The following is a 20,762-nucleotide window of genomic DNA, read 5'->3' as shown; positions in this document are numbered from 1 at the left end:
ATTTCGAGAATGAGATACTCGAGGCTTGCATGGATTTTCAATTTCACGCAAGACAATTCAATCTACAAGAAAAACATGAGAATTATTAAAAAAAACAAATAGTAAATTGGTGTTTAAAAAGCTAAACGTATGACGTGTTTACTGTAGATTGTCATCGCGCAAGGCGATTCATATCATATCTCAGCTTCGAAATCGTACTCGTCGTTTCGCAAACTCGCTTAGATAATTCTCGTTTGCGAGTTCCCATTGGGCAGCGCTCGTTAGCGAGCAAACAACAGATTTCTCGAACGCGTTTTCCAAAGAAGAGGATACATTGTTATCGGTTTAAAGAATCCATGATTCGAGGTTCCGCGCGACGTAATTAAGTGTAATTGCGCGAACAGGCTATTCAAAGGTATTTCAAATATTTCCGTAATGTTGTTCCATAACCGCCGGAGAATTCTGATGAAAAGCTTGCGTCACGAACCGAAGGATACGTGGTAGAGGCATGTGATCATCCGAAGGTCTCCAGTGGTGCACAAAGTTGGGCCCTTTCGAGACCAAAAAAACTCAAACATACATCCCTATGTTTGTAACCATTGAGTGTATACATTTATAAATTAATTCAGAGGTTCTCATATTTTTAAATCACCATTCCAATAAGGACGAGATAAATCTATTGGAATAATAAAAGATAAAATTGACCAACCATAAGAAAAATATTATTTTGATATGACCCATGAAGAAAAAAGATTGTGCACCACTGCTCTATATGAGGACCCCATCGAGCGACTCGAGCAGCTAGGACTTTAGACCTCATCGCCGATTTCCTTGTACTTGTCGCATTTATTACCAGTGCAATATCTCATCGAGCGTTTATGTACGCTTTCCGTGTACAGCTCGTCTTCCAAATACTAACTCTGTCACGCGCGAGGAACGTTGTTCCGGTTTGTCGCTGAAGAATATTTCTGCGTGCAACTGAAATCAATAAACTTCTTTTCGGTATTACTTATCCGTGTATTTCCGGGTCACTGACCCTTCTCTTATTGCAAAGTAGGCGTCGATTGGAGCTTTAAATTGTCAGGTGTGTTAGTTCAGTGTTCCTCGAGGAATCGTTCGTTATCGACGTTTCGCGCGTTTACTTCCGCGGCTGTTATTAACCACGGGAGGACTTCTAGGTCTTCATCTGACGCATCCCCGTTTCTACATCATTTGCAACCCTTCTTTCTTTAATCGTTAACGTTTACACGTTGTTAAAATTCCGCTTTCCCATAATTACATAAATACTCGTACTCTCTGTGTCTATTAAACACAATACCACGGAATTAATTTTTCTGAATTTCAACGTTTCCGTTTTTTGAAAAGAAAAGGCTACGAACAAAAAAGTTGCGTTTGCTATCGCAAAGTTGCGATCTAGTTCTAGATTTCACTTTAGCGATGCGATAGCATCTATTTGCAATAACGCAATCGTTCCTGTTAGTTGAGTTCGGATTGAAGTTATCGTTGAACAAACAACCAGTAAACAGTTGTTTATCGTTTATTTATCGCTCAAAATTTTTACCTGGTTAAGTATTCCGTCCGTTTCTGTAGATATCTAAAGCCAGGAATGTAGCTGTTGCGAGAGCCATGGATCAATTATGCGTTATGCGAGCGATTTGGGCGTTATCCAGTGACGCGATGTCTGCGATTTAATGGCGTAGCTCAGACGACTGTAAACAATGTTGTATTATGGTTTCATGGAGTGGTGGGACCTCGAGATCGGACCGCTTTCGAGATTGTTCGATATCGAAAGGTCCTGGAACTTCGGTCGTTCGCGAACTTTTGATGGACCTTCAGTTTCGAGTACTTTGCATAAATGAATAAATGAATTCATACATTCGCGAAGCTTTCATTAGCTTTTGTATCGGTCTTTGTTCTCAAGGATGCGCTCAACTGGTGTTAATAGGCTATTTCAGCAAGTCGTTAAATGCACACATGTTTGATGAACGAATAATCAGCTAAATTTTCGAACAATTGGTAATTAACTTGCGCAAATTTCGCTGTTTCGAGATCTGTTTCGAGACCGAGATTTGATCGTTCATCGCGACTTGTACGAGAACAATGGGCGATTGTGCGACCTTTTCTCGAACTCAGGGACGATTTAATTATGATGTACTTCGCGAGCCTAAGTACGCAATGACGACGTCATGACTTCGAGGATGGTTCAGAAAATAGGAGGTCAAGTTTGGACACGAGTCGTTAAAGAGTTTGGTAAACGAAATAAACAGATGCCCGTGCCAGGCTCTATTTTGGTTTTATATTCCGGGAATTGATAGGTCGTGTCGTAAATTCGTTACTCGAGTTGACAACTTTATTCTCATTTCTGTGAGTCAGTTCCTTCAGTTATTTTAAGAAGTCCCGTGTGCACGTTTATCACGATAGATCTAATCTGTAACACATCGGCACGTACATCGATCTGATCGATCGCCTAAGTGTTAGGTAATCATGTCGTAGATTTTGCCATTAAAAGAATTAATTGCGAGGGATGTTTCAAGTCCTTTTTATCTTAATCGATAACATCGTACGAGCGATAGAGTCATGACGAATCGTACAGGCTGGGAATAGATGCTAGTTTAGGAATTTATTTCGTCCGTATCGTCCATTTTATTAATCGTAGTTTCTTTACTTATTGAACATATGATTGTACATTAAAAATCTCGTTTCTTCGTGCAGTTTTTTTTTGTTAATTCTCCGAATGCCTCCAGTCCACATACTTCTCCAATAAACTAATATTTTTCTATGAAAAAAAATCTTCTTGAAATACTTATGAACAAATCCATGTAGCTCGAAGTAATCTCTTAATACCAATATTTGACAATTCCACATACTTCTCCAATAAACTAATATATTTCTGTGAAAAAAAAGTACTTGTCTTCTTGAAATACTTATAAACAAATCCATGTAGCTCGAAGTATCTCTTGATACCAACATTTGAGGAAAAAAAGAATGATAAAGCGTTCCCTGTTAGCGTTGCAAACAAGATGACACCCTTAGCTCGGTGAAAATAGATCAGCCATGCTCGTGTTACTCCAATTACGTTCGAATTTCTAGATGGCGAGCGAGCATATACAAGCTCGTGTGGCTGGATCTGGCTCTCTTCCTCTTCATATATTACTCGCTGTCGAGCATTTATCGGCTGATACTCGACGAGGAGCAAAAGAAGATTTTCGAGGCGATAGTGGCGTACTGCAACGAGTACAGCGACCTGATACCGCTGTCTTTCGTCCTCGGTTTCTATGTCAGCATCGTTATGACCAGATGGTGGAATCAATACATGGTGATACCGTGGCCGGACTCCATCGCGGTCTTCGTGTCCGCCACTATCCACGGCAACGACGAGAGAGGTCGACTGATGCGTCGCACCATCGTCAGGTACTATGCGAAAGGGTTTCGGAGAAGCTCAGGGTCAGGTTCTTCGTGGTTGATATCGATTGAGGGTTTCAGGTGTAAGTTGTGGTCTCATGTGGATATACTTCAACGTTTTGTTAATTCGGAACTAGCTTCTTCAGGGCGGACACGTACCTTTCCATGAAGCAGTACTGAACATCTTAGTCCACGCTACTTTCTTTCTAGATCCAAAGCTCAGCTTCTCCCAAAATCCAGTTTCCTAGTAACCTTCAGGCACCTCCACTCCTCGTCAAACACAACAGTATTCCTATTCCATCAAACCAAAGTTACACCAAGAATACCGAAGCCTCTTGAGAGAATTCTTCCAACTTCCTCCACGATGCGTAACAAAATCATTAAAAAATGGACACTTTGTTTAGTTCTTCTATCCTCCATACAATATAACACAGCAAACAACTGAACAAACGCTATTCAACCGCAAGAACGTGTCCCATCAAAACCGGTGGCGACAATGCCTTTACTCTGAATGTTTCTGACAAAGGCCCCTGCTCCTTTTGTTTCAGGTACGTCTGCGTGTGTCTGACCCTGGTGCTGGCGATGGTTTCGCCTCGAGTAAAGAAGCGTTTCCCCACGTTGGAGCACTTCGTGGACACCGGTTTGCTCCTGGAGAACGAGCTCGCCATATTTCAGAGCCTGAACACGAAGTTTCCCAAACCTAGCAAACACTGGCTGCCCATCGTCTGGGCGTCGAGTATCGTGACTCGAGCCAGGAAGGAAGGTCGGATTCGTGACGATTTCGCGGTGAAAACGTTGATCGATGAGCTGAACAAGTTTCGCGGCCTCTGCGGCAGCCTCATGCACTATGATACTATCAGCGTACCTTTAGTTTACACTCAGGTGGGCATGGCTACTGTACAGGGAAGTTGATAGGTCAATTAAACGCGTAGGTGGTCGGTACAGGCTTCAAATATTGTTCTGAAAGGGTTCCACTAGTTGTGTTCTCTGAGTTGGAAAGATCTCTAGGCGTGTAAACAATTTTATTGGACTATGTTAAGCAATTTAGAGAGTCGTAAACTAAATGTTTTCAGAGATAAGCAAACAAATCATAGAGTTTGTGTCGTTTCCCTTGCAGGTAGTAACGTTGGCTGTGTACACGTACTTTTTAACGAGCGTGATGGGTCGCCAGTGGGTGCAGAATTCGACCGGGTCGAAGATCGATCTCTACTTCCCAGTATTCACGACGCTGCAGTTCTTTTTCTATATGGGCTGGCTCAAGGTCGCCGAGACTTTGATCAATCCGTTCGGCGAAGACGACGACGATTTCGAAGTGAATTGGATAATCGACAGGAATTTGCAAGTAAAAAGTTTTTAATGTCGTAACGATTTGTCATCCGCTGGACAAGGCCGGAATTATAGCAGTTTACGATAATGATTCTTAAGTTGGCACTGTTCTTAATCGTTAAAAATTATGACGATAAGGTAGGCAGTAATTAGATATTCGATCATGGATAAATTAATTCATGAATGTACCATAAAGACACAGGTTTCGTTGTTTTAAACTAAAATTTGCCCCAAATAAGATTATATAAGGTATCACACTGTATATTATATTATATAAGGATAATAAGGTATTAACCGAGGGATCCCAAGTGTAAACCGTATCCTTTGAGTAAGACTCGCTAATATTGGTGCGCATTGTATAGCTTGGGTATTTTAAGGTACCTGAGTTCGTGGCATGGTTCGTTGACTCCCAGTCACCCAGCTCATGGCACGGTTCATTGATCGTCAATGGCAGCTGTTATGATTGTTCGACTCAACAATGCTGGCTAAACGTCGGAGTGTCCTGTCCAAAGGACAAGGCATACCCAGAAGCCTTCCTCACCATGTTCCCTTTAACTTTGCTTTGTACCGAATTATAGTAACAGTCTTGAAAACCAAAGTGCTGGTTAAGAATCATTGCTAGACACTTTCGAACGTTCCATTGTTTTCTATCGCAAGGTGAGCTACCTCATCGTCGACGAGATGCATCACGAGCATCCAGAGTTGATCCGCGATCAGTATTGGGACGAAGTGTTTCCCACGGAGCTGCCATACACGGCAGCATCGCAAGCTTTCCGCGAGGAACACCCGCAACCGTCCACTGCTGGAATTCAGTTGTCGGCGGCCCAACAAGAACTCCAACCCTCCTCGGTGAGGATCGACGAAATGGCTGCGGACTACCAGCAGAAATTCCGTCCAGACGACCTAGCCGACGACACTCAGTCCGGTATTCATTTCACGGCGACGGGAAAAATGTCAAGGTTGGTTCTCGAGCTGCGTCGCTTTTAAAACGCTTTACGCTCACGCGACACACTTTTTCTACCAAGCTCTGTAATTACCATCGATCGACCAGCTTTTCCATCTAGAAAGTGGGAGTAAATGTCGTCTGCGTTTTAGCGAATTCTACATAAAAATGGAATTAAAAATTAGCGTTAGGATTCAGCTGTTCAGAGTAATATGCGCCTCGACCTCTGGGTTAAGTCTGTCTTCAGCTTACAAAAACATTCGTGCAGCTTGCTAAAATAGTTTGCTTGCAAAACACGTTAATATAAACGGTATGGAGAACTCCTTTCGAAACTCCTCTGGTCGATCAATAATAATCACGGAACTTGTTAAGACAAGAGTGCATAAGAATCAACACTGTCTTCCGTACTAAACTTCTTTTTGTACGCTCACGCTTCTCCCGCTTGCTTCAAGGAGTCCCACCGAATTTTGCAAAATGGCAAGGTAATAATCCCTGTTCTAGTCGTGAAACGAGACCGTCGAGGCACGATTCAAGGTCCGTTTTTTATTGAACGAGAAGTATATGTTTATTTGTAGGAGCGCCAGCCGAGTGAGCACTCGCGATCGCACTTTGAGCGGAGGTTCCACTCCCAGCAACCTTGACGGGTCTCTGACGAGGGTTAACAGCGTTACCAGCGTGCTGAAGCGACTGTTCAGCAAGGAGGACAGGCCGGACAGCGGGTTTACCAGCGGTACCAAGACACCTGGAAGACTGGCGGCATCTAGCTCCGCAGCTTCGTTGCAAAACAGAGGCATTGGTAGGTTTTGAAACATATGTAGATTATTGCGGTGAACTCGATTTTATGTTAAAAACAATTGCCAACAGCTGGAGGAGGCTCTATGAGGATAGGAGTGATCAAAGAAGAGGCGGACGAGCAGATGACCCTCACGTCGATGAAATCTGACAAGAGGCCTCACGTGCAGAGCATTTTCTCGCCGGGACCACCGCCTCCCAGTGCCCCAGTCGCTGTTCCTGGTTCGGAATACTCGCGAAACGGGGAACTATTCTCGATCAGCGCTCCTGTCACCGGTGGCGTATTACAGGGGGGTAACGGCAATGGTGCTAGAGGCATCGCCGACAGAGGGTATGCACCTGGTCCAAGGTTATTACATCTCTTTCCATTTGACGGCTTTATACATTCTATTAACCCTCGGTTACCTCTGAACCTAAGACAACTTAACTCAACTCAACTCCTAAGCAATCAGTTCATCGCAACGCTTTATACCTTATGGTCTCAACCCTTCTCAATAATAATCACACCACTATCTCCTATCTCTACCAATTTAATTTTAGCCGCCTCCCACTAGTCACCACCATACAATAACGCCAACGTCTTCTATACATTTTCATTTGAACCATCTTTATAAAGACGAGCGTCGCGAGCTCTGTCCACGTGAAATTCCTCGGATTGCAGGGCGGAGCGAACCACCCAATCTGCGCGATCCAGCATCGCCTTCGAGCCAGCCACCAGCTACGTCGGTAGCGTGATCGCTGACGACCTCATCAGCACTGGTAGCTCTTCTTGCACCAGCGTCAACTCCGACGACGAGTTCACGAAGTTGAAGACGGAAAGGGAGAAGCAGAGGCGCGATCGAGTAGTACGACGACTGGCCAGAAGCACCAGTGGGCATAACAATTTGATCAGCGGTCATTCTAGGAGTCCTCTGGACACGGAGAACCTCTTGCTGTCCGAGCTAGCGAACACGTCGCGATTGTCTATGGTGCAAATAGACGGGGACGAGAAACCGGTCGACACCGATCGTTTGTAGCGAAATTACCAGTGGCTCTTCTTCGAAGTCTAGTTTAAAACGTGGATGGAGACGAAGTTAGAACCCCGTACTGGATATTTATATAGAAAAGACTACCGACCAGTCGTATGGTCGACGATAGTAAACGAATTTTTGACGCACCTTTACAGTGGTCGAAAATCGATCGAATGATGTATTTTGTGTACATACGAACTTTATATTAGGACGGAATTGCTGGGCGAATCGAACGAGACGTACTCGACGATAGACATTTGCGAAAGGTTTTGAAAATGCACGAACCAAGTTCAAATAGAATCGAAATTAGTTGGGAAGATTGTATAGAGACCGATGTTTGTAAACATTCTGTCTACGGAAGCTCGACGGCTGACTTTTAACAACAAAAAAAGGAAACAGGACGCTGTAAGTCGTGTTTAGTATATCTAATGGAACACTTTGCTACTACAATTTTATATCCATTGGAAGTTTATTTAACGTTTGGGTACGATGAACGAAAGAATACATTCTGTACGCTCTATACAACTTCTACGCTTTGATATTGGCCCGTTAAACAAATTGTTTACATATTATATACGATATCAAAAGACTAAGTCTGTAACACATGTGCTGACATGAAAGTAACCACTGCTGATAACGGTGGACTTGCTGTCCACGGTGTATATTTTTCATTTGAAATTCTACATATATCTATATAATGTGACAATAATTGCGGGAACTTTGTCATCGATTGTCGCTTTACGGGAATTTAATTTTATAGATCTACATTTAGCAAATGTTTTCAGTTTACGAATCGAAGCTACTCGAAATTAAGAAAGGAGAGCTTTGTTAAAGGTAGACCAATTATAACGTCTTACCGGTAATAATTCTCATATTTTTTTTATATTCGATAACTATTAATACAAAAAAAAAAAAGTAAACGTAGATAGTAGTGGATAGTCTAAACATTGTAGATGACATTACTAGAACTTTTTTTATTTAATTAATCTCGTTTGGAAATGTTACGGAAATCGTCATACATCGATTAGTATATAGAGTACTTCGTCGCGAGATTTTCGAATAAGCACAGATCCGTTAAGGATGAACAATGACATACGTTTCGGAGTTATGATACGATGAAAGGATATTAAAAAGTGCCTGCGTTGAGCCTACCTGTATCTGGTACTTGACGTTACTCTTTATCGTTACGTAACTCGAATTTCAACTACTTCGGTGTTACGTTTAGAAAACGTACTCATTTTACAGCAACGCGTTCGTGCACGCACATTCCAGGAATTGCAAACGAATTTAGATTGAGGACAAAGTCGATAAAACGATCGCACATTTACAAGATAAAGTTAATTTGATAGTACCTTTACGTTTGTATTTATGTTATTTGTAATTACGATTTTCCGATTACTTTTCAACGATTGTAGCTTAACCGCGAATTGGCACGCAAAGAAAGTGGAAAGTTTAGGATAAACTTAAAAACGCCATCGCACCCCAGTAAATTTTATACCACGAATTATCAACGAAATAAACATTCTAAGAATTATGAAACGTACAGTCGTATCGCGCGTATCGTATGCGTATTGTGTACGCTTAGAGAAACGCAATCGCATAGCCTAATATACACTTGTTACTGCCTGTGCATAGTTCACGTTAAACATTTTGTCTTTCATTTTGGAATTACATTCCAGAGTGTGAATAAATCTTATGGTGCTCATGGTTCAGCAATTCGTTTAACAGTATTACGGTATTGAAGTACTTCTCGGAATGTCTATCAGAAATGATGATTTCTTCTGAATAAACAAGTGACTTTCAAATTCAAAGTATTAATATTTTTACCACTTACCAAATCGCTCTGTTTATGATTTAACATTTCCTCGATTCATCCTTTCTCTAATATGCAAAACACAATAGAACCTCGTTTATCTGCACCACGTTCATGTAAAGAAAGTCATACCAACCTTGGACATACAAAATTACAGGGTGTCCTAAAAATGTTGTAACACCTTGAACGGGGTGGTTCGGGAGGTGATTTGAAGCAACTTTTTCCTTAGCGAAAATGTTGTCCGAGGCTTCGTTATGGAGATATTAACGGAAAACATTGACCAATCAGAGCGTGAGGATGCTAGTGGAGCGACCGCGGGAGCGAAGGCTACGCGCTAGGCGGCCGCGCTTATACGCTACCGCGGCCGCTCCAACGGTATACGCGCGCTCTGATTGGTCAGTGTTTTCCGTTACTATCTCCTCAACGATGCCTCGTACAACATTTTCGCTAAGGAAAAAGTTGTTTCAAATCACCTCCCGAACCACCTCTTTCAAGGTGTTACAACATTTTTGGGACACCCTGTATAACTGATCTAGAGACGCGCCAATGTCTCGGCGCCAAGTACATGAAAAATTATCCGTCACCGCGTATATACTGACGTTGGAGCTACCACGTATCTTTTACAGGAGAGATAGTTCGTTCCAACTTAACCTGAAATTTCTTTCATGAATATCTCAACACGCCTGCAATATTTTTTAAATTTAAAGGGATTTTTCTGATGTAAACCGCATATAAGCTTTCGCATAAAATCCAGTATTACTCGAATCATGGTCGAGAGGGTGATCCATGGTGGAGAGCTTATGGAGGGGATAGATATTATTTAAACCACTTGGTAATCAGAACTATCTTGTCCCCGATCCTATTCGGATAAACGAGATTCTACTGTTATTAAATAATCTTTTTGTTTCGAATATATCGGAAGACCATAGAGTTTATTCGAATCTTCCCGCGAGGAAGACTATTACCAAAAAGTTCGGTAGATGTCGCGAGCGGTCGGCCCGACCGCGAAAGGGGAGGGCGTTCGTGAAGATTCGAGGACTTTCGGACGAGCTCGATCGTTTTCGGTGGTCTTCGCGTGCAGCCGTGCAGGCGTCGGCGGCTTGGAGAGAGGGGGCCATCGTCAGTGGGTAGCCGTCGGCGAGAGGTGGCGGTGGTTTTGTACGGTGAAGAAAAGAGGGGTTAAGTGAGCCGTGCCGGGCCGTAGAAGCGAGCTAGCGGTGGCGCGGCCCGTGCTCGTGCCATAGGACCTCTGCCAAGCAATAGTGCGTTCGTTTACAAGATGGCAGACGGTCCGTCCGCGGAAGACGCGACCACCGACCTAGGGGACTGTGATTTTCGTTTGAGGAGGGAGCGACACAAACGTCAAGACGCCCCGTCCTCGATGACGTCCTTCGGCACGGTTCAAGACACCGCGAGACGCATCAACGAAGACGCTTCGAAGTTCGAGAGTCATCCTTATCATCGACTGCATCAACAACATCAACATCGTCCTCCGCGTCGCAACGGTCATGCCCATTCTCATCTTTCTCGTCGGCATCCGGGTAATGCCAACAATAATAACAACGGCAACAATCATCATTACCATCGTCGCGAGAACGACGACGTCGTGGTCGTCGTAGATGGTAGCGAGCGATTTGGGAAAAACGAGAGTGGAAACGGAGCTGGTATCGACGCGATTCGCGTTCTTTCGTTCGCGTCGGCGAACCGGGAGGATTACGACGAGGACGAGGAGGATACGTCGGTGGATGAGAACGGTGATTCGAAAAAGTGTCGCGTTGTTCGTATCGATGTAACAAAGACGGTGAAGAACGGTGAGAACGGGAACGGTGGCGGTAATAGTAATAATAATAATCGGAGCAGTGGTGTCGAGGGTGACAATGCCTCCTCCGCCGACGGCCGACGCTTGAGGTCTGTGTTCCACGACTCGAATGCAACGAACGACAACGGGGACGCGTTACAGAAAGTGAATCGTCTTGGATGCGATAACAACGAGGCCGAGAGAGGAGTAGACGACGCTGAAAAGACAGACGACATTGCTAGTGATGGTAGTAGTAGTGATGGTAGTAGTGGTAGTAGTGGTAGTGGTGCTGCTGCCGCCGCCGCTGTTTCTGCTTCTGGTGCCGCTGGTGTTACTGCAAATGGCCTCGTCGCCGCCAGGCATCAGGGCAGCCCTTTCAAGGGACAGGTTAGGACGGCCGAGGACACCCTCGTCGGCCCTTGTGGGAAGAAGCGGTGCGCCGATCGATACGACAGCTCCGAGAGTTCTGACAGGTGAGTGAGACCGAGATAGCTTCTGTCGTTGGTTCGCGGAACGCCTCAAGGAGGAGGGAGAGGACGAGTCGGGACAGAGAAAAACTAGAAAACCATCTAGTGTGCATCTACCTTGCCACTACAAATATTAGGTCTATCGGAAAGTTCTGTCCGTTTTTAGAATAAAACAAAATAATAAATTTCTCATAGCTTGAATAAATTCGATTGAATAATATAATTTTTATCATTATTTATGACATTTTTGCCAGCGTGATTGCAATTTGTATATCATTTTTGACGAATATGCGCATACTCGTTGAAACTTGTTGTAACCGTGATGGACAGAACTTTTTGGTAGATCTAATATATCGTGGAATCTCATTTCTTCCCCATGAGTTCCCTTTTACAAGTACTTTTCTATCGTTTGCCGAGAAGTCGGTATTACTTTTCCACCTATTATCGGAGCAGGGGAAGTATTCCTGTCGGTTTGTTGCATTCCTCCGAAGGTTTAGGTTCCTCGAGTCCTAGGTTTCAATGCAATTTTACTCGCGACTCTTTGTTTAGGTGAATCCCGTACAAATTACTCCAAAATCGCGATACATTTCAGAATTGAACAGTTATCTGCGGATTTTAAGTATTTATGACCTAGAATAACATAGGAGACATACAGTGGGTGTAGAATGTATTCGTATACCGATCAATTTCCTAAAACACTTTTGTGTAAAATTGTAGTTTCTTAACTTCTTTTCTTTATAATCAATGATATTTTACATATTCTCGGAAGTCTCTAAGATAGATACAGTCCAAACAACATTTACTAGTCAATATAATTTGTGAAATTAACAAAATAATGCGAAAAGTGGGTAAAAGTACAGAAGCAATAAGTATTTGTATGATTCTTATGACGAACCATTTACAGTAGAGTTTGTAACGTAAACACATTAGTTTATTGCTCCGTACGAATTAGAAAACATCAAATTTCCAGTAAAGTACTTTTAAAAATGGCTGTAATAGAGGAATGGAAAAAGATTCCACTTCTTATTAACTTCTCACTAATAATTTAGTTAATTTAACGCTTAGAAGAGTTGCAATAATGCTATCGATTAATTGTTTTTTTCTTGTTAATTTCGCAACTTACATAAATAGCTATTTTTTTTTTGTACTCTATCTATTCTAGAGATTTCCGAGAATATGTAGAATGTCATTCATTATTAAAAATAAGTTAATAAATTACAATTTTACATAGTTTTTTTGGAAATTGATCGGTGTACGAATACTTTCTACACCCACTGTACATAAAATATACATAATGCATGAATATACTCCAAAATTAATGTAATAATATTATTACTCCATTTTCCATAAGTGCACATGTCTTTTCAAATCATAAGTGCATTCAATTCGGGGTCTAATTATCACACAATACGTATAAATCATACATCGTACACGAACCATACATTGCACACACACACACAATCGGCAACTACTATACGAATCGCATAAAAGTAATTTATAGCTCAAAAGCCATATATTCTATACGCCGAGTATCACAAAATAGTCATACACAGTACATAAGTACCAGATACAATGTTCCACACACATACGCGCCACAAGCACGTGCGTGCGCTTGTTTTTTCATTCGCATAACGAACAAATATTATTGACCAGGACGTGTTATGAAGTCCTGTATTATTCGGATATTATGTTTTCCGACGTGCACGTTGAAAACAGGGTGTGTTTTTCAGGGGACGAGCCAGTAGAACTCACAAATAGTTTATTTGCTCGACTTTATTTGAGTATTAATATATCGACAATATTTCTCCATTTTCCATAACTTTAGAATTCAAATACGAAAACATGAAAACATACACTGCAGCACCAGTCTCCTATTATAACACTATCATTCATATTCGAGTAAGGTACGATATCACCTACGTATGGTAATATTGCATTCGGTAAGAAAATTTGTAAAGACGCGAATACACAGCAATAGCAATAGAATTCAAAATTGGGTGAATTCGCGTTAACCAGACACGATGTGTTAAAATTTGATATGTTTTAGACTTCTATAGGGAAAGTTCAGCAGCGAAAAACAGTCGGCTTGCTCCCAGTGTTTACGTTCCAATGGTGACTTTCTTCGGAGTAGCTTTTTTTCTTGTTCTTGGAACAATTTCACTGAAACTCGTCGGGAGGAGCCACCTGTGTGTTCGTCACCGAAAGTATCGTAGTTGAGAGATCGTTCGAATGTTTTCGACGATCGTGGCACTCGATGCATTTTCCAAAGGCAAGGTTCGATCATAGAGACGTTATAGATCAAGTGAAGTAGAGCCTAGAGGGTCTCGATCTCCTGTTCCATTTACCATATAATATCTCTGCTTCGTCGCTGAAAGTATCGTAGTTGAGGGATCGCTCGAATGTTTTCGACGATCGTTGCACTCGATGCATTTTCCAAAAGCAAGGTTCGATCATAGAGACATTCTAGATCAAGTAAAGTAGAGCCTAGAGGGTCTCTATCCCCTGTTCCATTTACCATATAATATCTCTGGTTCGTCGCCGAAACTATCGTAGTTCGAGGATCGCTCGAATGTTTTCGACGATCGTGGCACTCGATGCATTTTCCAAGGCAGACCCCGATACTTAGGGTATCGTAATTAGTGCGAAGGCGCGTTCGATGGCAGGCCAGAGGTCGTTGTACCGCGGTTACGAGACCGACAACCGTGGCTGCGTTCGATCTCTGTGTGTGCGCCGTGTTTATAGGTCCGTAGATGCTGCCAACTCGCTCTCTCTTCGTCTCTCTCTTGCTCTCTCCCCCCTCTACCTCCGTGACCCTCGCTTCTCTTACTCTCTCTTCTTTTCTTTCTGTTTGTCCTTCGCCCTACGCGAACTTATCGCGCTAGACCCAACGTTCGCTCCATGCCGTCCGCAGTACAGAGATCCCCGAACTTTCTTATCCAGATACAAATTACGAGTAACCAGTGAACGATAAACGACTGTTTATCCCTTACCGTCTAAACAGAGACTCGAATTCGAAGCGCGAAATGAAATATTTCGCACCGTGTAACCACTTTAACTCTTCGCAACTCGCGGAGCCATTTGCAAAACGCGCGAACAGGAATCGCCTCGTATCAAGTAGCGCAACTTTGGGACCGTGTCGTTTATCGCAATGGCGTTTAGTTTTTCTAAATCTGTAGACATCCAAGGACGTGTTCACGAGGCGATGTGGAAGTTACATATATTACGAAAACGTGCGACATGTATTGGATCCGATTTGCATCGGGAGTCAGTTGTTTTATTAAGTTGTAGTCTCGTTTCGAACGTTGCTTAGCAGTTTTATTTGATTAAATGTTTACGTTAACCTCTCGAGGGGTGAATTTTAAAGATATTTTTGTTTGCCCCAATTGAACACGTACAAATCAAAGCACATACATGTGTCGTTATCCCTCAAGATATTACAGAGATTCGTATCATATTCGTGACTGTTTTTTGTTTTTAATAAACTGTACCGAAACGTAACAACGTATCTCGATAACAAACGTAGTACACACAGGATTATTTTTTCACGCTGTATCAACTCGCCGAAGCTCCTCTTTTTTTTTTGTCTCTCCGCGCTCGCGCAATTGGCTGTTTTTCAGCCACAGGTACAAACTTCACCGATCGATGAGCCGCTAAAAAAGGGACACGAACGAGCTGCAACGAACGTAGATCAACAAACGTGTTGTTCTCCCAGATGTTGGGTTTTCGATTTGCGATTATTGAGATCTTGTTTATATTTACCAACACACCCAGATTTCAGTCCAAGTCGTGCTATATACGGGTTCTTTATCGTTTTGCTTGTTTGCCATGATTTCTCTTAATTATTTCTTTTTAATAATCTTTATGCTTATTTGCACTTATTCGCTTCGGATGGAAATAGTTGAGAAAGATTTGTAAAATTAATCGGCGGAACACCATTCGCTGACCTTTCGTTCCGATATCATTTTTAACGTAGGATAGGATTTTCATCTTTCCCGTGTATCTACCAGAGGAATGATATATGCTAGTTTCGCATTTCGCACGCTTAGGAATGGGAACGCAGGCTGAAGTTCTAATCTCGAGGAACAGAAACGGTGCCCCGTCTCGTACCTTTCCAATTTTTCGCGCGGCGATTATTTAGTTCCCGTGCGCCAACGAACGCGCAGAACTTCGATAGAAAGGAGGTTCGCAATAAAAGTTTAGTACCCTAACGGTTCTTCTCTGTGGTACACTAAACCCGAGCGTTTCCTAGGAGGAACGTCACCGACTCGCCGCGATATTGTCCTTCTGGACTCGATAACATTTAAAATTTAGTCTTTTGCTTTCCTTCTGTTTCCGTAAAGCAGTGTTAAAGAGAAAGTGGGGGTGTGGCAAAAAATTTGTTCAGAGTTTAGCAATTGTCAAAGTATTTTAACTTAATTTTTTCAGCGGGAGGGGAATTTACTTGAACAAATTTGGAAACTATTATTATTTTAATCTCTTGAGATCTAAACATTTTTTTCTTTTGGTAAATGTACATCTACAGTTGTTAAACTTCTATAATCAATACATTAATACGAAAGCTTTCCAATCGTAATTGTTACTTATTTATTGGCTTACATTTTGCCTAACTTTGGTTCTGGTGACTGGACACGTTCACCCCCATTTTCTCTTCATTTTGAACGATTTTCGAAGCACAGCGAACATTTTCTCGCGGAAGAAGCTTCATTCGTCCTGATATAATCGCTCACCTAGAGATAGTCACGTTTGACTTTGATAACGATTACGTATCTGTCCGGTTACTGGGAAATCCAGCGCTTCCTTTTCGTCCAGATGGTCGCTCCGTCGACTATAATACCATACGTGTACTTCATAATTCGATCGATTTACCTACCTATGCATTTTCACTATCCGCTTACACTCGAGTCTTCTTCTTAAATATGTAAATCGCCATCCACCGCTAATTTATCGATGCGTTTAGGTTAATCCTTCCACTCGCGAAGCGTGTCCCCTTGTCCAGCATGGTTTCATGGATTTTGAGCGAAGGGGGGTCCGAGAATCGGGAGGAAAACACGAGAAAGCGGTGATTAGTCTCGCGAAGCGACGCGCTATCGGCGCCCGGAGATTAACGAGCGTGAAGTCGAATTCGGGTCATTATCTGGACGCATTCGAGGCGCGATAAGACCTCCTCTCGAGCTCACAGAAAACCTCGTGAACTGTACGAGAGAGAGAGAGAGAGAGAGAGAGAGAGAGAGAGAGAGAGAGAGAGAGAGAGAGAGAGAGAGGGGGGGGGGGGCCGACACCGATTACAATACGAAATACACAAGCAGCCAGCTCGGGGCTCGGCCGCAGCGGGAGTCGATTCTCCCTCTGGCCGCGGCCATGAAAATATTACCAGAAGGCCTATACAGGCCGTACACGTGAACCATCGATGCCATTGCTCGCGCTCCAAAGGATGCACCGCGTGGGGTGCGTTTTGAGTGCCTTGTAAATTACGCCCGAACGCTGGATTCGATCAGAGCGTTGCTGATCGCGCGCTCCCATTGTTAGAACCAAGATTCTTTACAACGAGGACAGTCCTCGACGCCGACCTACGCAAATGGCATTAATAATACGGAATTCGGGACTGCGTGTTCGTAATTTCCCTATAACTCGCAGCTTTTCTCGAAGACAGATGAAATTCAGTCTTGTTGTCATTTAAGCTACTTTAATTGCAAAAATATTAGCTGCAATTACTATATCAATAGCAGGATTAATAGTAGGATTCGAAGTCTCGTGATTTTCCTATGACTCGTGCAGTTTTTCTCCAATCCAGATGAAATTCTGCACGATTGCTCTTTATGCTCGAGAGGAAATCATGAGCTACTCCAGTTGCGAAAATATTACCCGTAATTTCTACATCAATAGTACAGAATTCGAAGCCTGTGATTTCCCTATAACTCCTGCAGTTCTCCAATCTAGATTTTATTTTGTTTTATCACTCTTTACACCTTCTAATATAGAACAACTACTTAATTCGTAAGAATGTTAAGCGTAATTATTGTATTAACACTACAAAATTTGAAACTCCCTGTGTCGAAACCTCTTCTCCAAGTCAAATGAAATTTCTCCTCAAGGCTCGTTTTTCTCTGAACAAGAAATTAATGCTTCCATGTCATCCAAATTCCATATAATTCTCCGTTAACGGTTTCTAGCGATGAAGTTAGGGTTTCGACGCACAGGCGGGACTGGGGTCCGTGGAAAGATCAAGGATCGATAAGCACGCGTTGCACTCAATGTCGTCGTTTCTCGCAGACGACTTAATTGGATTGCTGAGAAACGTCGTCGAGCTTGTTTCGCTACTCGTTCCCGTTGGTTTATTTTTTTTTCCTCGAGCCGCCGCTGGGTCCCCGAAACGAAACGAAGCGGGGGCGATCGTGGAACGGTCGCGAATCGCATGGCCATGGCCGTGGCCGTGAAAGTGAAATTCGTGAATGAAACGAGTGGAACACCCGGCAAACCGAAGTGAAGGTAAAGGTTGCCGGTTTCGCCCGGTTTACGCCGTCTTTCTCCTTCTTCGAGCAGTCCGAATTCGTGAGAAATACAGCCACGGTGTAATTAATGCGAACTTATTGACTCCTCGGGGCTAGACAGGTTAAAATGTAGTCCACCTCGTGGACCATCTCAGATTCTTATGCATAAGGTGGGATATTCGTATAAATTTATCACGAATATGTAAGTCGTCGTATAATGATGCTCTGATGTTTCATACTATTTTTGGAGCTGAATGAGTAACGGGATTGTATCCTTGCAGCTTGAGTTTTATTTCTCCTTTAAATCGTGTCGGAATTATTTTCCTTTAAACCAACGAGATTACGAAGATAAAACCATTGCTTTTTCCAAAGGAAACACGTGTAATGCCCTTCCACTGAACAATTAAATGCCGCATGCATCGATCACGAATCGACCGATTCACTTCATGAGTGTGATTATAATCTGCCTCGTTCAACTTGTCATGGATAAGATTAGTACCTAGATAGCTAGTGTAATCTCAGATTGGTAAATCCTCTACTATCGACGATGCCTTGGTTATATAATAGAAACATGGTGGAAGAGTTAGTAAATCGAGTGATGCTCGTATTCTTCTGCCTAGCCATCTTCTTGCAGACACACAGTAGGTACATAGATGCGACCGTATTAGCCAATAGCTACCCTGTACGTCACAGGGGGCGGGTCAAAGAGACTTTGACGCGTAGTGGAGGTTTCTGACCATCTTTTCCTAGACCCACTGTACTAGTATTCAACATCCCTTATAACTCTCTTCTCCAAGTCAAACGAAATTTCTCCTTATTGCTCGATTTTCTCTGAACAAGAAACTAATGCTTCCATGTCATCCAAATGCTACAAACGGCAAGATCTAAAAACTATCGTTTGATGTTCTCTCTGTACCGTTCTCGATCTCAGTGGCACGTGGGTAGATAAAACTAGGCAAAATCGCGTATTGTGCACGGCATAAAATGCGCCAGTTAACGAGGCGGTGGACGCGGAGGCGGCGTCGAGAGAGGGAGTAGGGTTTCCCATGAGCGTTGACGTAAAAACGCTGCGCGAACGATGTCGCAACTGCAGTTAGAAAGCTTAGGGTCCGGCCGGCTGGTTACGCTAGCCCCGCGACGTGTTTTACTCGTAAAAACAATCGTGGCGAGCCTGAATTTTCTGGAAGAACAGAGTACGAGGCTTTTCCTTTCGGAAGTCCTTCGAGAGGGTTGGAAATAGGTCTGTGAAACGCACAGTGTGAACAGACCCAAACATTTCCTGGATTCCTGGCATACAGTTTGAACCTATTACAGATTGAAATGTTAATTACTAGACTGTGATATTTATGCAAATTAATATTTTCATAGATATAGATAGAGAATTAAAACTTGAATGAAAGTATGTCTTATTTTTTAGGTGGTATGATATGTGTATTGTTCTTGATATTTTTGAATTCGTGGACATTCTCGTAGATTTCCACATACTTCCGTTTGGCGTTAGTGTATAAACATACACGGGCTAGTAATTAGAGTTATGATAGGCAAAAGGGATGCGTAGATTCGCGTATTCGAAGATTAACGCTTTATCTACCGGGCTATTTAGAAATAGTCTTTAATTCAAAAAAGAATTTTCTACAGTAGCATATGCCAATCTAGGCTGACAATAATTCCTCCATACTGTTACTGGCTACATTGAAAGCCAAGTCTGTTTCCAAACACTGAACATTGTAAGTAGACAATCATCAACACAGTAAATTAATTCGAATAGCTGAATACTGCAATTAAAAAGCCTATAAATAGGCTCCCCGATAAATAAAGTGTTAAGAGGAGAAGCAACTTTGGGATTAACCGACCAAAAGTGTCTTCAGGTAGAATGAACCTTCAGGTTAGGCCTGTAGATTAGGTCTATGGGTTAGGTCTGCTCAAAGCACATGCTGTGACTTCATCCGTCCATTCTTCAACAGCCCTAAGTATCCTTGTTTCCATATTCCAATAAATCTGGAATTCGTGCTCCTCATTCGGAATAAAATTCCGACGAAGACGATTACGTTTCCGTCGATTCGCCAGCTTTCGGGGATAAGGGAGTATCGGTAGCGATGCACGGGGATGGCGCAAGCCTGTTGTTGGATCAATACGCGGCAACCTGGCAGCCCTTTTGGTGGCCCTCTCTCGATTCGTGCAACAAGTTCTCCGGGCTCGGTTCTAACGGGTGTCCTCGCGCGATCTCGTTCCCCGGGCCGAAACGATCTCAACCCCTCGATCCAATTAACGCGTCCCCGTCTCAACCCTTCGACGAAAGGCTCGCTTTTGTTCCTGTCTAATTAGAAGGACTGCGGATTAATTGAAATTAACCGCGGCTTGGCGCGATCCTCGATCGCCGGGATCTGGCTTCCGTGGCTTTGGGAACTCCGAAATCGAATTGATGAGGAAACTAAAGCCATGGACGGCGAGAACCTGCTTAGTTGACGGTGCGCTGTATACGTAAACGCGATTAGAATGCATAAAAAGTTGAATTTGAACGCGCGTGGAATTATGGAGGCTGAAATAGTAGTCGAAGAGAGTGAGGAGATAGAATCGTGATAAAGTCTTCGCGTATGGTTTATAAGACAAAAGAATTTAATTTTTGAAGTCTTGAACCGTAGTGTTAGTGGAGTCTTCTAGGAACACGCAATTGTAATCGAAATCGCGGTCGAATTTTATTGAGATGGATCGATAAGGGAGCGTATGCCATAGCTGTGAAGGTC

The 20,762-nt window shown here is 42.9% G+C and overlaps 2 protein-coding genes across 9 annotated transcripts in view; both read left to right on the top strand.

Moving 5' to 3' along the window:
* LOC128873594 (bestrophin-4-like) overlaps positions 1–9,257 on the top strand; it is a 17,640-nt gene extending 8,383 nt beyond the window's left edge. For 5 of the 7 annotated variants that reach the window (XM_054117282.1, XM_054117283.1, XM_054117278.1 and 2 more), the window contains 8 exons: positions 3,070–3,390; positions 3,930–4,263; positions 4,499–4,723; positions 5,365–5,666; positions 6,103–6,132; positions 6,226–6,446; positions 6,515–6,791; positions 7,104–9,257. In XM_054117282.1, the coding sequence (XP_053973257.1) occupies positions 3,070–3,390; positions 3,930–4,263; positions 4,499–4,723; positions 5,365–5,666; positions 6,103–6,132; positions 6,226–6,446; positions 6,515–6,791; positions 7,104–7,458 (2,065 nt within the window). In that variant the 3' untranslated portion in view covers positions 7,459–9,257. The remainder of the gene's footprint in view (positions 1–3,069; positions 3,391–3,929; positions 4,264–4,498; positions 4,724–5,364; positions 5,667–6,102; positions 6,133–6,225; positions 6,447–6,514; positions 6,792–7,103) is intronic. The other 2 variants (XM_054117284.1, XM_054117285.1) reach the window with 2 other exon arrangements.
* A 1,133-nt stretch (positions 9,258–10,390) lies between these two features.
* Positions 10,391–20,762, top strand: part of LOC128873843 (uncharacterized) — a 144,526-nt gene continuing 134,154 nt past the window's right edge. For both annotated transcript variants that reach the window (XM_054117756.1, XM_054117755.1), the window contains exon 1: positions 10,391–11,536. In XM_054117756.1, the coding sequence (XP_053973731.1) occupies positions 10,545–11,536 (992 nt within the window). In that variant the 5' untranslated portion in view covers positions 10,391–10,544. The remainder of the gene's footprint in view (positions 11,537–20,762) is intronic.

This window comes from Hylaeus volcanicus, chromosome 3 (assembly GCF_026283585.1).
Source record: "Hylaeus volcanicus isolate JK05 chromosome 3, UHH_iyHylVolc1.0_haploid, whole genome shotgun sequence".
NCBI classification, from domain to species: domain Eukaryota; kingdom Metazoa; phylum Arthropoda; class Insecta; order Hymenoptera; family Colletidae; genus Hylaeus; species Hylaeus volcanicus.
The sequence above is the reverse complement of the archived record's forward strand: the minus strand, read 5'-3'. Positions and strand labels throughout refer to the sequence as shown.